At 35.0% G+C, this 20,244-nt stretch overlaps 1 protein-coding gene across 1 annotated transcript in view; it reads right to left on the bottom strand.

Moving 5' to 3' along the window:
* Positions 1-521: 521 nt before the first annotated feature.
* TNKS2 (tankyrase 2) overlaps positions 522-20,244 on the bottom strand; it is a 59,234-nt gene continuing 39,511 nt past the window's right edge. The window contains exons 19-27 of the mRNA XM_084904312.1: positions 18,750-19,002; positions 17,963-18,045; positions 16,833-16,953; positions 13,608-13,705; positions 12,665-12,739; positions 9,052-9,157; positions 7,048-7,234; positions 4,679-4,835; positions 522-2,877 (exon numbers count right to left, since the gene is read on the bottom strand). Of these exons, the coding sequence (XP_084760438.1) occupies positions 2,815-2,877; positions 4,679-4,835; positions 7,048-7,234; positions 9,052-9,157; positions 12,665-12,739; positions 13,608-13,705; positions 16,833-16,953; positions 17,963-18,045; positions 18,750-19,002 (1,143 nt within the window). The 3' untranslated portion in view covers positions 522-2,814. The remainder of the gene's footprint in view (positions 2,878-4,678; positions 4,836-7,047; positions 7,235-9,051; positions 9,158-12,664; positions 12,740-13,607; positions 13,706-16,832; positions 16,954-17,962; positions 18,046-18,749; positions 19,003-20,244) is intronic.

Genomic DNA, 20,244 nt, shown 5'->3' with positions numbered 1-20,244 from the left:
ATATTAATTTTTTCTCCCAAAGTTGCGCTAGGTCTTATTTTCAGGGGATGTCTTATCTTTCCATGCGCTAGGTCTTATTATGGGAGGATGTCTTCTTTTTTTTCTTTTTTTCTTTTTTCTGTTTTCCCCTCGGAGGATGTCTTATTTTCGGGGAAACACGGTAAATACCACTAAGTTCAAGATTTGAAAACTTGTAAAGGTTTTTTTTTTTTTATATATAATATAGAGAACAAAAATATACTCTTTATAAGAAGAAAGATTTCTAAGTAATGAGCTTTAAGGTTTGCAAAAGTAGTGTTGGGTAGACTGTCTAAAAGCATATTATAGCTACTTTCAATCTTAAAGTAGTTGAGATGATATGGTCCAAACCTTCAATATTTCAATCTTTAAACTGCATTTTTTATCACTATTAGACTCAGAAATACAATGTTTTCCTGCAATTGTGGTTTATTATAATCTTATTCCATTTTCTCAAAGTCCATTCAATGCACTTATACTACTTCAGTAATTACCATGCTGCCTGGAAAAAAAAGTGAACAGTTTATTAAGAATTAAATGAGGGTATGGAATGTGATACAGTACAAGTAAGACACTCTAGATGGATATAAAGTACTACTCACATAAAAAGTTAAATCTCACTTCAAAAAAATTCACAAAGGAAAAAGCAATTCCATCATTATAAAGTAAGATATTTCATGCAAAAACTCCAAACAAATCCCCTAACCCCTCCCCAACCCCCCTTCAAGCTCCCAACAAACAAAAAGCTATCTGAAAATATCACCATGCTAACATATTAACCACAATATAAACATTTATAGAAAAACAACACACTAATTAAGCAATGGATTAGATGAAACAACACAAGCTGTAATATTGTAAACTCATAGACCATAATAATTTTACATGATAAGCAATTCCAGATTCACTCATAGGGTGAGGATTATGGGCTAAATAATGAGAGATAAGGTATGTAAATATAAACTCCATCAATTCATCTTATTATCTTCTAATTATAAAACATGGAAGCTTCCAGAATCTGAAAAATTATATAAAACTTGGCATACTTCATTTGAGTTCCAAGAAATGACTTTAGGATCATGTTTGCAATTATTAGAAAGCTGCATAAAACCAGTTAAAGAATAGGATTAACCTCAAATGATAATCACAACTTACATGGCATTTTCACAACTTACATGGCATTTTATAGGGTAGCATTCCCTCTACAGCTGCCAAATAACTCACATGATAGAAACTCCAGATATGCATTTACTCTGATTAACTCTTAATCAAGGCAAAAAAACCCCCATGATTTTCTAGCACTTTATGTACAAGTTACTGTAAAGGACCAATTAGATAGAAACTGAATAAAATGTAAAACAAAGGTAAATTGGAGAATGGGAACATCCTCATTTACAAAGACTTAAGTGGGTAAAACGCTTGCCTTCACTTATGAGGAAGCTAGTCAACAAATAAGACTGCCAAACCGTAACTTGTGTCTCTGTACCAAGATGCCTTAGCATTTTTCATGGAAAAGATAGTTTACATTAGAAAATAGGAATGGCATTTTATGGATAGCATATCTTCAACTAGGTGAAATGTCATGATGAGGTGGCCCAGAGCAGAAAGCACCCTTCTCACTGGACCTGCCCATTCAGGCCAGGAGAGAACTGGGACACCTACACTTCATGTTCTGGGTGGAGCTTACCTATTGTGTACAGACTGGGCATAAGTATAAGAGTAAGACCAAGGAAAAGGAACAGGAAAAAAATACTTAGGACAAAAAAACCACCCACTCCCATTTGCAATTTTTTCCTGCTTATCTTTACAGTGATTAGAACATATTGAAAAATTATTCAAGATTATCCTTCCCACCTCTGAAATTTAACTTCCTACTTATATTCCATGAAAAGAACACCATAATTGTTCAGTGGCAGGACATAACCTTTCTAAAAAATAAAAATAAAAACATTTGCTCTAATTTTCACAGAATGACATGAAAAATTTTCCAACATGAAACCTAGAGTTTACGCTAGTAAAGAAGCATCTTTAATATTCAGGACTACCATAGTGAGAGCTCTTTGGAATGTATCTTATACATATAAAGGTAGCACAAATTAAATCCTCAGAGAGTTCATGAAATAGGCTCTTAAATGGGAAAGACTTCTAATGAGAGATAAATGCTTCCATTAGCAAATTAAATGTGATAAATAAATCTTTCCCAACTGACAAAGTCTCTGCTGACAACTCAACAAAGCCTCTGAAATCAAATGTAAGGACCAATCATGATGATGCAGGATGAAGTGCAGATGAGCGGTACACATGAAAAAAATCTGTAACCACTGCAATTCTGAAACAGTAGATTTATATTACAAAGCAATGTAAATAAATATCGGGCTAGTACAAAAGCTCTTATTTACAGTTTTACAAATGAAACTGTATTCAGTGTAAATGCTGTGTTTTAAAGAACACAGTACTGGATTAGTAAAATGAGTTCTGTTGAGGGATTACAGTTTCTGTTAGAATCAATGCATAATGTATAAAAGATTCAAGTTAACTGTTTATAATTTAGTACAGACAAACCCAGTTTTAACCTGGAATGGCATCTGTTAAAGTGCTGAAAAACAGGAAATATTTAGAAAACACTGTACATTATTAAAGCTTTATCAAGTCAGAATGTTAAAACTTCTTTCACATTTTTTATCCTTTTGCCACAGGCTTGTCGAACATGATTTTTCTCAGCAAAGGAGTAAAAATTAAGAGGCCACCAGCCGTTTCGATGATTTTAGGTTCAGTGGAATTAGTTTCCTTAGATAATTATCCATCAACCATACCTTCAGGCCTCACAATCTGGTAAGTAATTAAATATTCAGGATAAGCCTAAAAGAGAAAGATTAATTCAAATATTGGTAAACAAAAAAAAAAATTTTTTTTTTAAAGAGACTTACCATAAGGATTCCTAAGCTTCAGGGAAGAAGTTCTAACTTAGTGCTGTGGATCAGATTCATGTGAGAGCATTTTCTCAAAACACCCCTTCCTTGATTCCTATCCCTTAGATTCTTCAGGTCTGGAAGGAGTGCTAAGTATGTGTTTGTCTGTTTTTAATGACCTAGATCAATGGTCGGCAAACTCATTAGTGAACAGAGCCAAATATCAACAGTACAACAATTGAAATTTCTTTTGAGAGCCACATTTTTTAAACTTAAACTTCTTCTAATGCCACTTCTTCAAAATAAACCTGCCCAGGCCATGGTATTTTGTAGAAGAGCCACACTCAAGGGGCCATAGAGCCCCATGTGGCTCATGTGCCGCAGTTTGCCGACCACAGACCTAGATGGTTCTAATACACATCCCCAATTCTAGAGATGCTTTTGACCAGATCTTGTCACTAAGAGCAAGAGGGAATTACACATTTCTTTGCTATAGGCAGATTAACTATGAAATATAGAATTCTACTTAACTATATTTTAGAAAAGATGAAAAAAAAAATCCAGTATAACTGGAAAAATCTGAATAAGGCCTGAAGATTAGATAGATTTTATATCAATGGTATTTTCCTGATTTTGACAATTTTAAGAGAATCTCCTTGTTTTTAGAAAATACACTTGCAGTACAGATTTAAGGGTAAAAAAAAAAATGCCTATGTTCCCAAGGATAAAGGAACTGTCCTCTTAAGTAGGTCAGAAAAAAAAAAAAAGGATAGCCCTAACCGGTTTGGCTCAGTGGATAGAGCATCAGCCTGCGGACTCAAGGGTCCCAGGTTCGATTCTGGTCAAGGGCATGTACCTTGGTTGCGGGCACATCACCAGTAAGAGGTGTGGAGGTAGCTGATGGATGTTTCTCTCTCATTGATGTCTCTCTCTCTCTCCCTCTCCCTTCCCCTCTTTAAAAATCAATGAAATATATTTAAAAAAGAAAAAGAAAAAAATATATAAACACCTACTCAGGAGGGAGAGACTGATAAAGAAGAGAGAATATTAAAATGTCAACATCTGGGCCCTGCCTAGTGTGACTCAGTTGGTTGGGCATCGTCCCAGAGGTTGAGGGTTTGATTCCTAATCAGGGCTCAATCCCTGGTGGAGGGGAGGGTGTGCAGGAGGCAGCTAATGATGTATCGCTCTCACATATATTTCTCCCTCTCCCTTCCTCTCTCTCTAATAATCAATTAAAAAAAAATCTTAAAAAAAATGAACATTTGAAAAATCTGGGGAAAGAAAATTCTATAACTTTTCTGTAAGTCTGAAATTATTTAAAAAAAAATAAAATAAATTAAAAAGAAACCCATTTCTCAAGACAATATACCTTGTTGAGATTAGTAAAAAGAGGTTAAAGCAGTGTTTTTCAACCTTTTTTGGGCAAAGGCACACTTGTTTCATGAAAAAAATCACGAGGCACATCACCATTAGAAAATGTTAAAAAATTTAACTCTGTGCCTATATTGACTATATATAAAGTAATTCTCTTGAATAGGAATCAAATAAACACAAAGAAAGTATTTTATAATTACTTTATTATGAAATATTAAGTAAACAAAATAGTGAAAAATTATAAAATTCTTGTCTTGTCTGCACCTACGGCACACCAGACAACACTAGTGTGCCGCGGAACAGCGGTTGAAAAACGCTGGGTTAAAGTATGGCTCTAAAGTATTTTTGAAGATGAACAAATAAAAATGAGTTACCTGTTCTCCTCTGTAAATAACATATTCAGCTAATGCTAGGCCATTTACACTGGGTCGACCGGTGACTGAGTGATGTCCTGGAGGAGAATGTGCCATTTTCATTGCACTGAACTGCAGGAACGATTTCCCCAAGGTTACCCGGCAGAAAAGCAGCTGCCTGTAGTGGGAAAAGGAAAAGATCTTATTGAATACAAAGTAGCATATGACAATTTTATTTGTGCTCACTATCTAAGCTTTTTAATACTCTTATACATAAACATGTATGATTGTTTTTATCATTTCACTCTAAATGAACTTTATAAGAATGTCTTTTACTATTCTCATTAATGAAAGAATTTTTCACTTAAATTATAAAACCTGAAAACGTAATAACTATAGATATCCAGACTAAGCCTTCCTGCTTCAGCAAAAGCACAAATCATAGCCCAAGTGGGAAGGAGGAAGAGGTTTAAGGGGCTTCCATGAAGTGGCTTGTAAAGAACATTTTTCCAATTAAGTCCAGTAGATTCTACATTCAAAATATATTTACAATCTATTCTCTTCTCTTAAATGTTCACCTGGACTATAACAATGGCCTCTGAATTAGTCTTTTGTTTCTACTCTAATTCATGTCTAAATTATTTTCCATCCAAGCAACCAGTGATTTAGGAAAGATACAACAAAAACCAAAAAACATAAATCAGATCACATCACTTTTCTGTTTAAACCTTTTTAGAGGCTGCTCACTGTCCTTACATGAAAATCCAAATTTCTTACAATGGCACCAAATTCTCTAATCTTAATGTGTTCTCCATGACCCAGACACATTTTTTCCTTTCACATAGTCAAACTTTCTTCCCCCACAGCCATGATACATAATATGCTCTTTACTCTACCACTAATTCTACCACTCTTCAAATGGCTAACATTCATTTTGCGGGTTTCAGGTGAAATGTTACTTCCTCAACTAGGTCTTCCCTACAAGAAGTTTAAGTAAGTTACTATCCCACTCCCCTCAGGCATATATGATTAGCTTTCTTTAGTTCCAAAGAACCATCTCTGGTTCCTGATTTTGGTGGATAGTTGATAATTCTATTCTCCAAAGAGATATAGTCTATACTTGCTATTTAGCCTTCAGAAAATAAAAGTAAAAATAGCAGTGTTCAATTTATAGAATCTCAAGAAATTATAAGCCTTCTAACCAGTCCAATTTATGATATGAAACAGAAATGGGTGAGAAGTCATACCCAGGAGGGCTGACTTCAGACACCTACACAAAGTCTAAATTTAGGGGGAGAACAACAAGAACTAAACAAAAACAGACCTCTCTCTCTATGACTATAGTTCACCTCCGCAACCTCTCAAAATCAACTGGGAAGTCTTTAAAAATCCCAGTCCAATTAAATGAGACTCTCTGAAGGTGAGACACAGGCATTCATTTTTAAAGCTTCCTGGGTGATTCCAATGTGCTGCTAAGACCGAGAACTACTGCTCTAGGTTGTTGTTTTTTTTCTTCTAGATCTGTAATCAGAAGCATCAGGAAACTTGGTAGAATTCAAGTTCTAGGACCCCACCCCAGAACTATTAAATCAGCAACTCAGAAGATAGGGCCTGTGAATCTGCATTTCATTAACCTTCTAGGTAATTCTGAAGCTTGCTAATGTTTGATAACTACTGCTCTAGGTCTTTATAAGCAGTGCCCTAACTGTAGAATAAATCTCAATGCTTGATCTTGATTTTTCAAATGGTCAAAAATTATTTACCTATCAGGAGTTTATCAATTATAGCCAAGTTATTCGAATGCTTTTAACAACTGAGTTAGACCAGAATAACTACTTTGTACTTTCCCCTCCTTTTTCTTATTTACACTTCATGAATTTGCATGCCATCCTTACACAGGGGCCATGCTAGTCTTCTGATTCCAATTTCAGTATATATGCTGCTGAAGCGAGCACACAAAGTAGTTATTTAATAATAATGTGCTTTCTATAGGATTGATGTGTTTTATTATAACTTTTCAAGTAGTAATATTATAAATTGAAGATTATGAGCATATCATACTGGAAGAGAGACTTCTTTATGCATTGCCATGAAATAATTAGGCTTGGCAAGTAGTACCATTTAGCATGTGAATACTAGAATTTTTAGAGTTCATAGTCCCACAATATTCAAGAGCCACAATAAAATCTCTTTCATGCCCAATGATATGTTCTTCTCCATATTCTTTAAAACACCAAATGTACTAATGATTAAATGAGTTAAACAGATCAAGTGCTTAGAACTGTGATTGGCCCATAAAGTTCACCTAGACTTGCACCCCAAAATTTTCAATATGGAACCAGTTCTAATCTGATTCTTATAAAAATAAATGAGAACAAGTGATCTCTTACCTGTGGCAAATGTAACAAGATCTGTCTTTGTGAACTGGACACCCAGTACCTCCTCCAATTCCATATACATACTGATTGCTTTTAGAAGAGTTTTCAGCAAAATAAATCCCAGCTCCGAACATGCCTCCTATGTAGGCATGTCTTTCATCAAAGCCTTTATGGATAATTGCATTCACAAAGGGAGACCCTAAAACACATACAGATGAATAATAATTTTATCTTAAAAGAAAAAGAACAAAAACTGAAGCTTCTTAGAAGTTAAACTCTTATATATACATACACAACTACAATATAGCAAAATCATAAAACAAGGACAAGTTAACTGTCAGCCGATTCACTACTTTAGAATAATTATTTTAGAAAAATTACAAGTCAATCAATGTTTTAACAGGGTAGAAGTAGTTGATCTGGTAAAATCAAGACATACATATTCAACTAGAATAACAAACAGATCACTTGAAATATAAATGCTAGAGTTATCAAATTCCAGACCCTAAATCTATACAAATCAGAACCAATAATTTTATAATTCACCTCATATAGCAAAGATGAGTTCATTAGGTCTTAAGAGTGACACCCATGTCTATGTACGTTTTTTAGATATAAAAAGTAACCAAAGTGATCTTTTTAATGTCATTCTCTTCTTTATACCTTGTTTTTCCTATATTTCCAATGCTCTGCCTTTCACCACCAAAGCTGCTTTAACAGATTCCATCTGCAAAAGAGGTGTGCCTTCATTCCCTGCACATTGACTTCTTTCTCCTTCTTCCTTGCACGTGTGCAAAGACAGGAGCTTAGCCAAAGGGGAGGAACTGAGCATGGGAACCGGGCCAGGGAGTGAAGTCAGGATGGGAGCTGGGAAAAGCCAATATAAAATAGCTAACTGATTCATCAACATCAGTGTCCCTGTTCATTAAGGGATAGAAAAATACAATGAATTCCACTTTGCAGAAACACCGAAGAACAGAATCACTTATTTGGGATATGAATAACTAAAACCATTTATTAAGTCAATACGTAAATATTTTGCTCTGTGCCAAGATATTATCATGATGATTTTTAGGTTTTGGAATGAGAAATACCATTTAGATATTATGCACCATTTTAGAGTGCTATAGACATTCTTCCAGAGATCATCAAATTTAAATGGTGTGCTTTATAGAACCTGACAGGTCTCTAGAAATTTTCTGCAATCAAGGCCAAATGAAGGAAAAGAATGAAGCTACTATATAGGGTAATGTGCTTGAAGATTTGCTAAATATTGCAATTTCTCAGAATGATCATAAAAAGCAAAATATTATATAAAGAAAAAAAGGCCCTAGCTGGTTTGGCTCAGTGTATCGGCCTGCAGACTCAAGGGTCCTGGATTCGATTCCAGTCAAAGGCACATGCCCCGGTTGGGAGCTCAGCCCCGGTAGGGAGCATGCAGGAGGCAGCCAATCAATGATTCCCTTTCATCATCAATGTTTCCATCTCTTGCTTCCTCTCCAAAATCAATAAAAAAATATATATATATAAAAAGAAACTAGGTCTTAAAAAAAAGGGAAAATATGAATTGTTAACATTCCCATTTCTGTATTTTTCCCATTATGGCAATCTTATTTATATAAGCTATCCATTGGAAAATACACAAATTCAAAAGAGGTTGAAAATACGAATATAGCCCAGCCTGCATGACTCAGTGGTTGAGCGTCAACCTATGAACTAGGAGGTCCTGGTTTGACTCCCGGTCAGGCTCAATCTCCAGTGGGGTTGTGAAGGAGGCAGCTAATCATTAATTCTCTCATCACTGATGTTTCTATCTCTCTCCCCCTCCTCTCTGGTATTAATGAAAAACAAAACACAAAACAACAACAAAAGAAAAAATGAATATAAATATAAAATTTACAGAAATAATCTTTTAAAATGACAAGAGGACTATATAGATTCATTACTATCTCATACTTAACAAAAAGCTATTCTAATGTGGGGAATGGAGGTAAGGTTGGAGGAGAGCAATCTTACCATGAAATAGCATTCTTTCATTTGCATGGTTGTGGTTTTCTTCGGAAACTTCTTTTCTCCTGTGAGTATACCTTTCCCATAGTTTCTTGTTACAAACTTTCTGAATCTATAAAAAAGGAACCAGAAAAGAACATGTTTAGCTCATAATAATTACTTACTTTCTTGCTTATCTTAACCAGAAATGGGCCACATAGCCAAAAGAGGCAAGACTTTTCTCTAAAATGTAAACTATGTTATTTTAATTAACTAAAGATGGATATATAGCTACAGTTTGGAACCTGAAAACTTCAAAAGGAAAAAAGCTATATAGACCAATAATACCATTAATTGATTAATATACTTTCATTCTCATAATTTACAATTATTACTAAATAACTCCAACTCAGATTTTTCTGTATATAAGTATTAAAAAGATAATATTTTTTCCCGTTTTACCTGTTTTTAATTAAAATATTTTATTTATTTATTTATTTATTTTTTAAAAAATATATTTTATTGATTTTTTACAGAGAGGAAGGGAGAGAGATAGAGTTAGAAACATCAATGAGAGAGAGTCATCGATCAGCTGCTTCTTGCACACCCCCTACTGGGGATATGCCCTCAACCAAGGTACATGCCCTTGACCGGAATCGAACCCGGGACCCTTCAGTCCCCAAGCCGACGCTCTATCCATTGAGCCAAACTGGTTTCGGCTAATTAAAATATTTTAAATAGCACACACCAATAAACATTCTTAAAATACACACACACATATCCTCTATTATTCCCTCTATCTTTCCCTAGCCCTCCAATTCCTAAAATTTTTGTTTGGAGAAGAGTTTAAGATGAATGCTAGTCTCATCTGGAGTATTTACAAGGTCAAATTTCACAATCCTCGAGCTGTTTCTTAGCTATAGCCCCTGCTGGTCCTAGAGCACATCTGGAAGCTGGTTTTAGTTCTGAATCAAAATAAGTCAATATACCGCCACAAACAAAATTGAGAAATATAACGGGCACAAGGGAATCTTATTTAGGTAAAAAAAAAAAAAAAAAAAAGTAACACAAAAGTCTTACCATTGGAAAAAAAAGTTTCATTGAATATTGCATTAAAATATATTATAGAGGAAAAAACAGCTTTCTCAAATTCAACTACTAGCATACCTCAGAGATATGGTAGATTCATTTCCAGACCATCACAATAAAGCAAGTATCACAAAAAAGAGAGTTGTTACATTTTTGGTGGAGGGTCTGGCCTTCAACTTGCAAAATTTGTGAAGCTCAATAAAGTAAAGTGCAATAAAGCGAGATGTGCCTGCATTTTGGATATCAAACCTATGTTCTCTCTCCTGCCCTTACCTTTAACAACTTCTTGTTACTGTTTGCAGACAAAGTACACTTGACTGAAAATTTGCTTGTAATAGGCATAATTATTTGTTGTATTAAAAATTATATGTGGCCAAAACCGGTTTAGCTCAGTGGTAGAGTGTCGGTCTGTGGACTGAAACGTCCCAGGTTCGATTCCGGTCAGGGGCATGTACATTGGTTGTGGGCACATCCCCAGTAGGGGGTGTGCAGGAGGCAGCTGGTCGATGTTCTCTCTCATTGATGTTTCTAGCTATCTCTCTCCCTTCCTCTCTGTAAAAAAAAAAAATCAATAAAATATATATATCAAAAAAAATTATTATATGTGTCCATGAATGGAAATACCAAGATGTCATTCTTATGACATCTTATATAATAAAAGCCTAATATGTTAAGTGACTGACAAACTGTTTGACCAGTTGCTATGATGCACACTGACCACCAGGAGGTAGATGCTCCGACCAGTAGGTTAGTGTGCTGCTAGGGTCCTGCTGATCAGGACTGGGCAAGATGAGTCAGACACGCCCTGGGGCCCTCCCGCGGTCCCACCGACTGGCCTGCACCCTCTCGACTCCGTGACCTCTTGGGGGATGTCATAGATCTAGTTTCGGCCCAATCCCTGCAGGCCAGGCCGAGGGACCCCACTCGTGCACAAATCCATTCACTGGGCCTCTAGTACTATGATAAAAACTAACAAAAAACCTTAGCCCAACCCTGGCCAGTCCTGGGTTTGATTCCAGTCAAGGGCACATGTCATACCTTGGTTGCAGGCAACCAATCGATGTGCCTACTTCTCTCTGTCTCTCCCCCGCCCTTCTACTCTCTAAAAATCCACGGGAAAAAAATATTCTCAATTGAGGATTAACAAAAAATAAAAATAAAAAAATAAAGGAACACACAGAAATATGATCCTTTACTTGAATAATGCATTTGTTTTATTTTTTTATTTTTAAAATATATTTTATTGATTTTTTTACAGAGAGGAAGGGAGAGAGATAGAGAGCTAGAAATGTTGATGAAAGAGAAACATCGACCAGCTGCCTCTTGCACACCCCCTATCGGGGATGTGCCCGCAACCAATGTACATGCCCTTGCCAGGAATCAAACCTGGGACCTTTCAGTCTGTAGACCGACGCTCTACCACTGAGCCAAACCGGCTTCGGCTGTTTTAAATAATCTAATTTCTAATAGTGTGAGCATAGCAACCTCAATGTATAGTTTTAGTATTCACTAACTCTAAAATACAGCATCTAATATTATACTCACAATATAGTATATTTGTGAAACAGTAATACAACAACCAAAAGATAAAGCTCACTCTTGAGTTTAAAATCTAGATATTTGCTACATTTTAATTCTAGCCATCTTAAATTTATAATAGTTAGGAATACTAGTTTATCAATGTAAAAACAAAGAATATATCAATGTAATTATTACAAATCATTATGCATCTCAAGTAGAATGTACACTTTTTGCTTGCTATAGTTAAAGAAAAACAGCAAAGTTGGAAAAGGTCTCGAGAAGAGTCAATGGTATCAACAAGGAGACAGGACTTTTGTTAGAATGACTTAAAAACATTTTTGAAAGACTATTTTTGGAAAAGATGAAGGTATTGAGGAAGTACTATTAAAATTATAAAAAAGTGAGCCGAAACCGGTTTGGCTCAGTGGATAGAGTGTCGGCCTGCAGACTGAAAGGTCCCGGGTTTGATTCTGTTCTAGGGCATGTACCTTGGTTGCAGGCACATCCCCAGTGGGGGGTGTGCAGGAGGCAGCCGGTCAATGTTTCTCTCTCATCGACGTTTCTAACTCTCTATTCCTCTCTGTGTAAAATCAATAAAATATATTAAAAAATAAATAAAATTATAAAAAAGCGAAATATATGTTGACTCACAGAAACCTGGAGTAGCCAGTTAGGACAAATAAAAAAAGGATGACATAACTACAAAGATGAAGTCCTTTTATGAGCCACAAAAAAAACCCATCTTTATTACCAGAGTACCTTAATAATTTATATAAAGTCCTAATTCTACAGGACTTATCATTACCCCAAGATAAAGCATAATCGCTAAACTTGAATATTTCAACAAGCACTGAATTACCGATCATAAAAACGGTACAGGATTTTCAGAATCTTAACCTTTCTAAGGGTATATTATTTCCCAAAATATTCCCTGTGCAATGTCACAGACTTATTAGACTGGACAGATCATTATATTCTTATGAAAGTTAATTATGGTTTTAGGCTTTGAAAACTATTACTAACTTATTACCTTGAGAATATTGTATCTGTTGAAGATTCCACCTGCATGACCTCCATCTCTGTGCTCTCGGACTGTACTTTGCATCTGATGGAAAAGAACATTTCAAATATTTAGTTATTATGTCTTTTCTGATTTGGGGAACATGGTTCCTGACTTATATGACTCTATTTTTTTAAATATAAAATTATTTTTAATATTTTTATGGTTTAAGAAATATGAGTTCTATAAGTTCACAAGTACTATTTTCTAGTGATAGCTGTTAGCTAGTACAACCAATCTGAAAATGTATTTATAGGTGAAAACTATATAATGCAAACTAAAAGAAGAAAAAACAACTAGAAATACAGGGAGCTAAACAAACAAAGCTAACTAGCCACTTGACATACTAAAATACAAAGATTTTATTTGTTCCCATTTGTTTTACCCTAATAAAGCAAAATTTGTATTTTATCAAGAGTTGGAATTTCTTGGGTTTTAGAACTAAATCTCACTCAATTTTGTATCTTTGTACTCAACTCACACATATATAAGATACATGTTCTTCAAAGTGTAAAGCACTATTAAAAGGTCTCAGTGGATCATGAGTTTTGTAGAAAGAAATTGGAAGAAAATTTTTCTGGGTGTGTCCTCCACTATTCTGGGTCCTGTCTGAGATACTGGGCTTTGCAATTGCCTTCACAAAGGGAGGTGACATTAGCATCTTCTTTCAAATGACAGCAACCTCTTCTCGAATGGAATTCTGTGTTAGCATTAATTGTAGTGCTGAACTGGAATTAAGTTATTGGAATTAAGGTTTACTGAAGGAATCTATCTTAAATGCTGATTTTGAAAGTTTTCCAGGTAGAAAAGAGTTAGGGACAATTAAAATACTTTTGACATTTTTAAGGGTATATGGAAATTTCCAGGAAACTGAGTTATTGAACCAACATTTATTTAAGATATATGAACATACCTCTTCCTCCACAGACTGAAACTCTTTATCATCGGGAGACAGATCTATGAGAATTGTTCCACTTCCAGAAGTGTTCAGAGTTAAGTATGGATTAAGACCTATCAAACAAAATTTGAAGGCAAAAATTTATTTGCAAAAAACCCCCCCCAACCAACCAAACAAAAAACATCAACCAAAAATAACTGATTTTATTTGATGCTTACTACCAAAAAAAAAAAAAAAGAAAGAAAAAAAAAAGAAAAAAAAGAAAAAAAGTTTTAGATTTCCCCATTTTCCCCATTAATGCCCTTTTTGTACTCTAGGAATCAAAACAGAACATTACACTGAATTTAAACTACTCATTTGACCTGGCAAGTCATAAGGGTTTTGTGGGAATAGTTCAGAAAACCTTTCTATTTTTTTTTAAAACATATTTTAGTGATTTTACAGTGATTTTTACAGAGGATGGGAGATAGAAACATTGATGAGGGAGAAACATTCATCAGCTGCCTCCTGCACATGCCCTACTGGGGATGTGTCCACAATCAAGGTACATGCCCTTAACTGAAATTGAACCTGGGACCCTTGAGTCCCCAGGCCCACACTCTAACCACTGAGCCAAACCAGTCAGGGCCTTTCTATTCTTCATCGCCTATTCTTAATGAGTTTGTCTTCCTTAAATTATCTCCTTTATAAAATGTGCATTTAATCCCTTTATTTTTTGTAATTATGAGGAAGAATTATGACAGAAGCTTACATGACCGCAAGTAATTTTAAATCATCCTAAAATAAGAGCTCCATAAAGTTTACTATTGACTGACACTTATTGTGACCCATAATACCAGTAGATTCTTTAATTCAATGCAGTGAATTTGTCTTATTTCCGGAATATCAATGGTCAAGATAACCACATAAATTTTTCTAACTTTACTCTCATAAAACTTTAAATGGAATCTTAAACAGAATTTTCCCATTTCTTTGGTATATTTAAAACAATTCTCCTTTAATATCTACAAGGAGATCTCCAAAGCTCTGCTGTTTTTCCAGGTATAGATCAAGTCCTTTACTGTTGGGTCATGGCAGGTGGTTTGCCTCTGGAGGTTAAGAGCACTATTCAAATTCTGAGTTCTGGTCTGAATAACTGGATTACCACCAACATACTGCACTCTTAAGAAGATTTATAGGCATGTCTGAATTACAAGGTCTCTAGGAAGTTCAGAGGTGAATAGGTTACAGCAGAAACATTTAAGACTGATAAATGCTTGAATAAGGGATCTTTGGACCTCCCTGAAAAAAGAAGTTTATCAGTGTTGAAATATAAGGACAGGTAATTTGTTGACTTGCTGCACTGAATAATAGCTAATAAGGCTTTTATGTCAAGGACCAGAGGTGGCATGGAGGTAACATACTTGCCACTTGAAGGCAGTATCTGTTTCTATCATGGTTTCCTGAGCTTTTCAACAGTCTTAATAACTGTGTGCCACACACTATAATGTATTTAATGTACAAACACTGCCTGCTTTCCTTTTTAACCCACCTCTTTCCATCACACTTGCTACCTTATAAGTTGGTTTTACTGTAGTAGAGTCAGGATGGCAGTCCACAACTGAGAGATCAGTTTCTTATTGGCTCCTAATCACTCACCTGCCTATAGGCCTGGTCGCCCCTAACTGCCCCCCCCCCCCCCGCAGGCCTGATCACCCCTCACTACCTCTGCGTGCCAGCTTGATTACCCTAACTGCCCCCAACTGTCCCCTCTTCCAGCCTGGTCACCCCTCACAGCCCTCCTGCTGGCCTGGTTGCCTTATGCAGCCTGCTTGTTCAGTCATCTGGTCATCCCTCACTAACCCCCATGTGGGCGTGGTTGCCACACACAGCCTGCTTTGTTCAGTAGTCTGGTTGTCCCTCACTAATCCCCCTGCTGGTCTGGTCGCCCCACATAGCCTGCTTGTTCAGTCGTTTGGTTGTCCCTCACTAACCTCCCTGCCAGCCTGGTATAGGCAGCCATCTTGTGAGGGTGTGATGATCAATTTGCATATTGCATCTTTATTATATAGGATTTATAATAAAGGAGTTTTCCCTTCTCTTTTTAAAAAAATTTATTTTATTGATTTTTTACAGAGAGGAAGGGAGAGGGAAAAAGAGTTAGAAACATCGATGAGAGGGAAACATCCATCACTTGCCTTCTGCAAACCCCCTACTGGGGATGTGCCTACAACCAAGGTACATGCCGTTGACCGGAATCGAACCTGGGACCCTTGAGTCCGCAGGATGCTCTATCTACTGAGCCAAACCAGCTAGGGCCCTTCCTCTTTATCTTATAAAATTTTTGTCATCTATACTGTAAATATTCAAGAGTATCTTTAAACATTTTGCCCTACACCCTACCACGTAAGTAGGATGCATTTACCTTTAATAATATTTCAGACTTCTAGTATTCAGCATTCCTTAGCTTGTGTTATCTAAATTTTTAGAGGTAATCCTTTTCCTTCTTTAAGAGCTAGATCCTCTTCTGGTAGGTATACATTCTTTCCTGAAAATTTTCATTTTTGCTAACGGAGGATTATTTTCAACCCTAGTAGTAGAGCCAGGACTTCAATTTTAGGATGCTTCTGACTCCAGGGTAAATAATTTCCTCAATTTAACAATGAACTTAAGATGCAATTTCTGAAACTTAATTCACCTTTTATATTCCAAACCTGTATATAGGAAGGGTTAACATCTGTTGAACAAATGCAATTTGTTTATTCCTCAAGCATCAACATCCAGGAGAAATAAAAATATTCAACTTTGTTTTATTAAATTTCCTCAGTTGCAAAATTATTGTTTCCCTGTATTTTCACTGCAAGTGTTTAGAATTTAACTATTTACTACAAAAAAAATTTTACAAACTCTTTTATGGGCAGTCCTGAACACTTAATCATTACCTATTACTATAAGATTTGAGATATCCAAATATCAGATCTTTTAGAATCAAAACTTTGGAGCTAGAATAACTTCAGAAATAACAGCATTATGACAATTCCTAAATTTCTCAATGGCCCAGAAGTTTTCTTAGGTTTGCACAGTAAATAACAGCAACTCAGGAAGCTTAGTAGTAGCAGAATTAAGACTTGATTCCAGGTTTCCTGGAGCTCTTCCTATTAAATGGACTCTTATAGATTTTTAAATTATCATTTAGTAAGTTGAGGACTGTCTTTATGGAAACTGTTAAACTGATGATAACAATGATTTAACATGACATACCTTGTTGTCCAGAGATAAGTCTCTCAACTCCTTTAATTAGTTTGTGTCTATGTCCATAAGCATTGATTCCAATCTCCTTCAGCTCCTTGTGCCCCATCTCAACTAATACATCCAAAGTGATCTTGCAAAAGAGAATAAAATATTTAGAAGACTTACTCATTTGGTGGACATTCATGTATTGGTGATCTCACAGTGTACTAGATTCATATATTTACTTCACATTAATTTTTGAACAGCTTAGGAATGAAAATAAATCAGCTGTTAAACTGAAACAAAAATGAAAAGCTGCAGCTAATTAGCTAACTAGTAATTTAATTATACAAAGTTGAGTCATGAACTACCAAAAATATCACTATCATTTAGCATAACAACCTAAGAACAAAGCAGCAAAACAAAAATGTACTTTCAAATTAACCATATTTAGGTATACTATTATATCTTTTCCACCATCCTTCTACATCCAAGCCATTTATACAATGCTTTTCATTGTTCCTCCATGCTCCAGACTGTGCTTCTGCATCACTGTTCAAGTCCATAGTAACTGTTATGTTCTGAATAAAAAAATCTGTAATTATATTCTGACAGAGTACTATAAATTGGAGCTATTCTAGAAAAGACCGGATATATAAACGGTATATCTATAAGGTATCTAAAAAAAAAAAATAAAAAAAATTTGTACACACAGTTTGAAAGGCAGTGTTTATTGAAATACATTTCATTTTTAAAATTGAGCTATCAGCTAGCTGTTAAAGTGTGTATACACTTTTTTGGAACACTCTGTATATAGAGGCTAGTGAAGTGTCAGGCTTACAGTAGGTAGTTACTGATAAAACAGAACTAAACAAAAAGGGCTCAAGGGTTAACTTATTTTTGGTTGAATAAGCTAAACGTTGCATTAAAAAAAGCTATTTTACTATTACTACAGGAGAGTAAATTTTATGTGCTAATAAACTGAACAGAAATTCTAAGATCAAACCAAATTAGAAGAGTAATTGATTTCTAGTCTCTTAAAAAAAAAAAAATAATGCCCTCCCTATGCTCCAAACAAGTGGAGCATTTCAAATGTGCCCTACTTTTTTCTTGAGGTTCCATAAAACACCAAAACAAGCAAAAACAGTTAACCAACTCACCTGTTCTCGCTCAAATATATCCATTAGATGTTCAAGCCCAAGAATTCTTACAAATTGAGTTATGCTAAAATCTACCCCTGGAACTGAAAAATAAAAAAATTCAGAACAAAAAAATTTCACACATCAGAATATATACCAACATTATAACAAAGTTTTTATAATATTACAACAAACATAAAGAAAGTAAAAATAAAGCAAAATGTGAATAGCCACTTGGGTTATAATATAGAAGAAAAAGTTAAAAATTACAAAGAACACTGTAAGAGTTCTAAGTTCCCACAGAGCTGAAACTGTTATATGTAAATTTTATCTCCATTAAAGAAGCTTCCCCGTCTTTGAGCATGTAAGCTACTTCACATAAATATTTTCACAATGTTACATAAGGTGAGCTAAATTTTGACAGGTAAAGGTTAAAGAGAACAGCTTTTAGAGACTGCAGATATGTGTGTCTCTTTTTATCTTTTTAAAATTGGGTATTTGACATGGAATAAAAAGTATTCCATAAATCTGTATTCAAGAGGTAAATTAAGGCATAAATACTCAACCAAAAGGACTTCTAAACTTTTCAGAAAGCATATTTACTTCTAAAGAGTAAGTTAACAGCATCAAGTCTCAACTTGAAAGGAGAAAATGTCATTAAGAATTATAATAATGCTAAAACTTTCACACTATGTTAATCTGATACGAAGAATTATATTTAAAGTTAAGAAAAAAGACTTTTTAGCATTCCAAATATCAAATATGTGCCTACAATGTAAGTTATAAAGTTATTTTCATAAAATCTCACCCTCTTTTTTCTCCAAACTGGAAGCACCCTCTGTTCCACTGGAACTAACCACTGAAGACAGTTCAGAAAAGCTCCCAGATAAGTTATCGAGACTGCTGGCCGCAGAAAGACTTGATGGGCTGGATGGACCCGAAGATAGCGCATCTGCAGTGGCTCCAGGACTCCTCATGCCATTGAGCACTTGAGGTTTATAACATGAAGGCAGAGCAGAAGGGGGCATGGCTGCTGTCAGGAGAGCACTGACATCATCTGCCTAGGTTACATGCCAGAGAGATGAAGTCTGTTAAAATTCTACTATACCTAGAAGAATGCACTTTAAAATATGACAAAACCACTGCAAATATGCTCTAGAAGTGCTTTTCAATAAAAAAAAAATGATTATTTTAAAAAGTGAAGCAAATAAGTGATATTCAGCTATATTGTTACTCAATATAAAACATAATTCTTCCAAGACACAGAATCAAAACTGTTAAATGTGGCAGAGCATTAAAAAAAATCATAATTTTGATACAATGAAAAATACCAATTTAAAAAGGTAAAATCTTGTAACACTTGCAATTACTCTGAAAGAAGTAATTTAACCTACATGAAACTTTAGCAAACATCATGATTGTTTGTTTCTTAAAAAATATTCAATGATATTTGTTCCTCAAAATTGAACCTTTTTGGGGGGTTAACAAAGATAATTATTTTAGTCAAATTTGCTAGAATTGAAAAAAATTCCCAAATTTTCTGGTAGGTTAATTTAATTAGTGACATATAACTTTCTTTCATAATGCTCAATTAGGACACTAAGTAATTAACATTCAGCAAGAAGTAAATCAATACTTATTTTCATGGTTAGTGATTTATATTAATTACCCAATCCTTATCCTTTTGTTTCTCCCGAGTCTGAGGACTCTCATGGGACTCATAGTTTATTTATTTATTTCCCCCCCTATTCATCAGATTTTTTATTCATTTGATTTTTATATTCACTTATTGATAGATACATATTTGTTGTCACTTTGTTGTTCATAAGGGACTCATAGTTTGCATGTAACATTTAAAAATAATATTAGTACCATTTATTTTTGGGTGCTTTTTATGCACCTGGTACATGCCAAGGACATCAATTCTCATTTTAACCAAATATATTTCATCCCCATTTATAGATGAGGTAATGGGGCTTAGAGGTTAGGCAACTTGCAAGACTGTACAATTAAAAGTGGTACAGGTGGAATTCTAAGGCAGTCTGTTCAACTCTAAAGCCCACACATGTTCTCTAGAGCACTTTGCTTCATTGTCAACTATATTTGGTGGACTGATAAATGAGTGGACTGAACAAGTAAAGTACACTTTTAAGGAAGTTTGGAATGGGAAAGACATTTCCCTGGGGGGAAAAAAGTTGCAAATATGGTTGGGCTGTCAATCTGAGAAAAATCTACTTAACCTCTAATGTACTTAAACTAAATTAGCTTTTCAACGACACTTGTAACAATGGAATCTCTCTCAG

Source organism: Pipistrellus hanaki, assembly GCF_964339955.1.
Source record: "Pipistrellus hanaki genome assembly, chromosome: 14".
In the NCBI taxonomy this organism is placed as follows: Eukaryota; Metazoa; Chordata; class Mammalia; order Chiroptera; family Vespertilionidae; genus Pipistrellus; species Pipistrellus hanaki.
The sequence above is the reverse complement of the archived record's forward strand: the minus strand, read 5'-3'. Positions and strand labels throughout refer to the sequence as shown.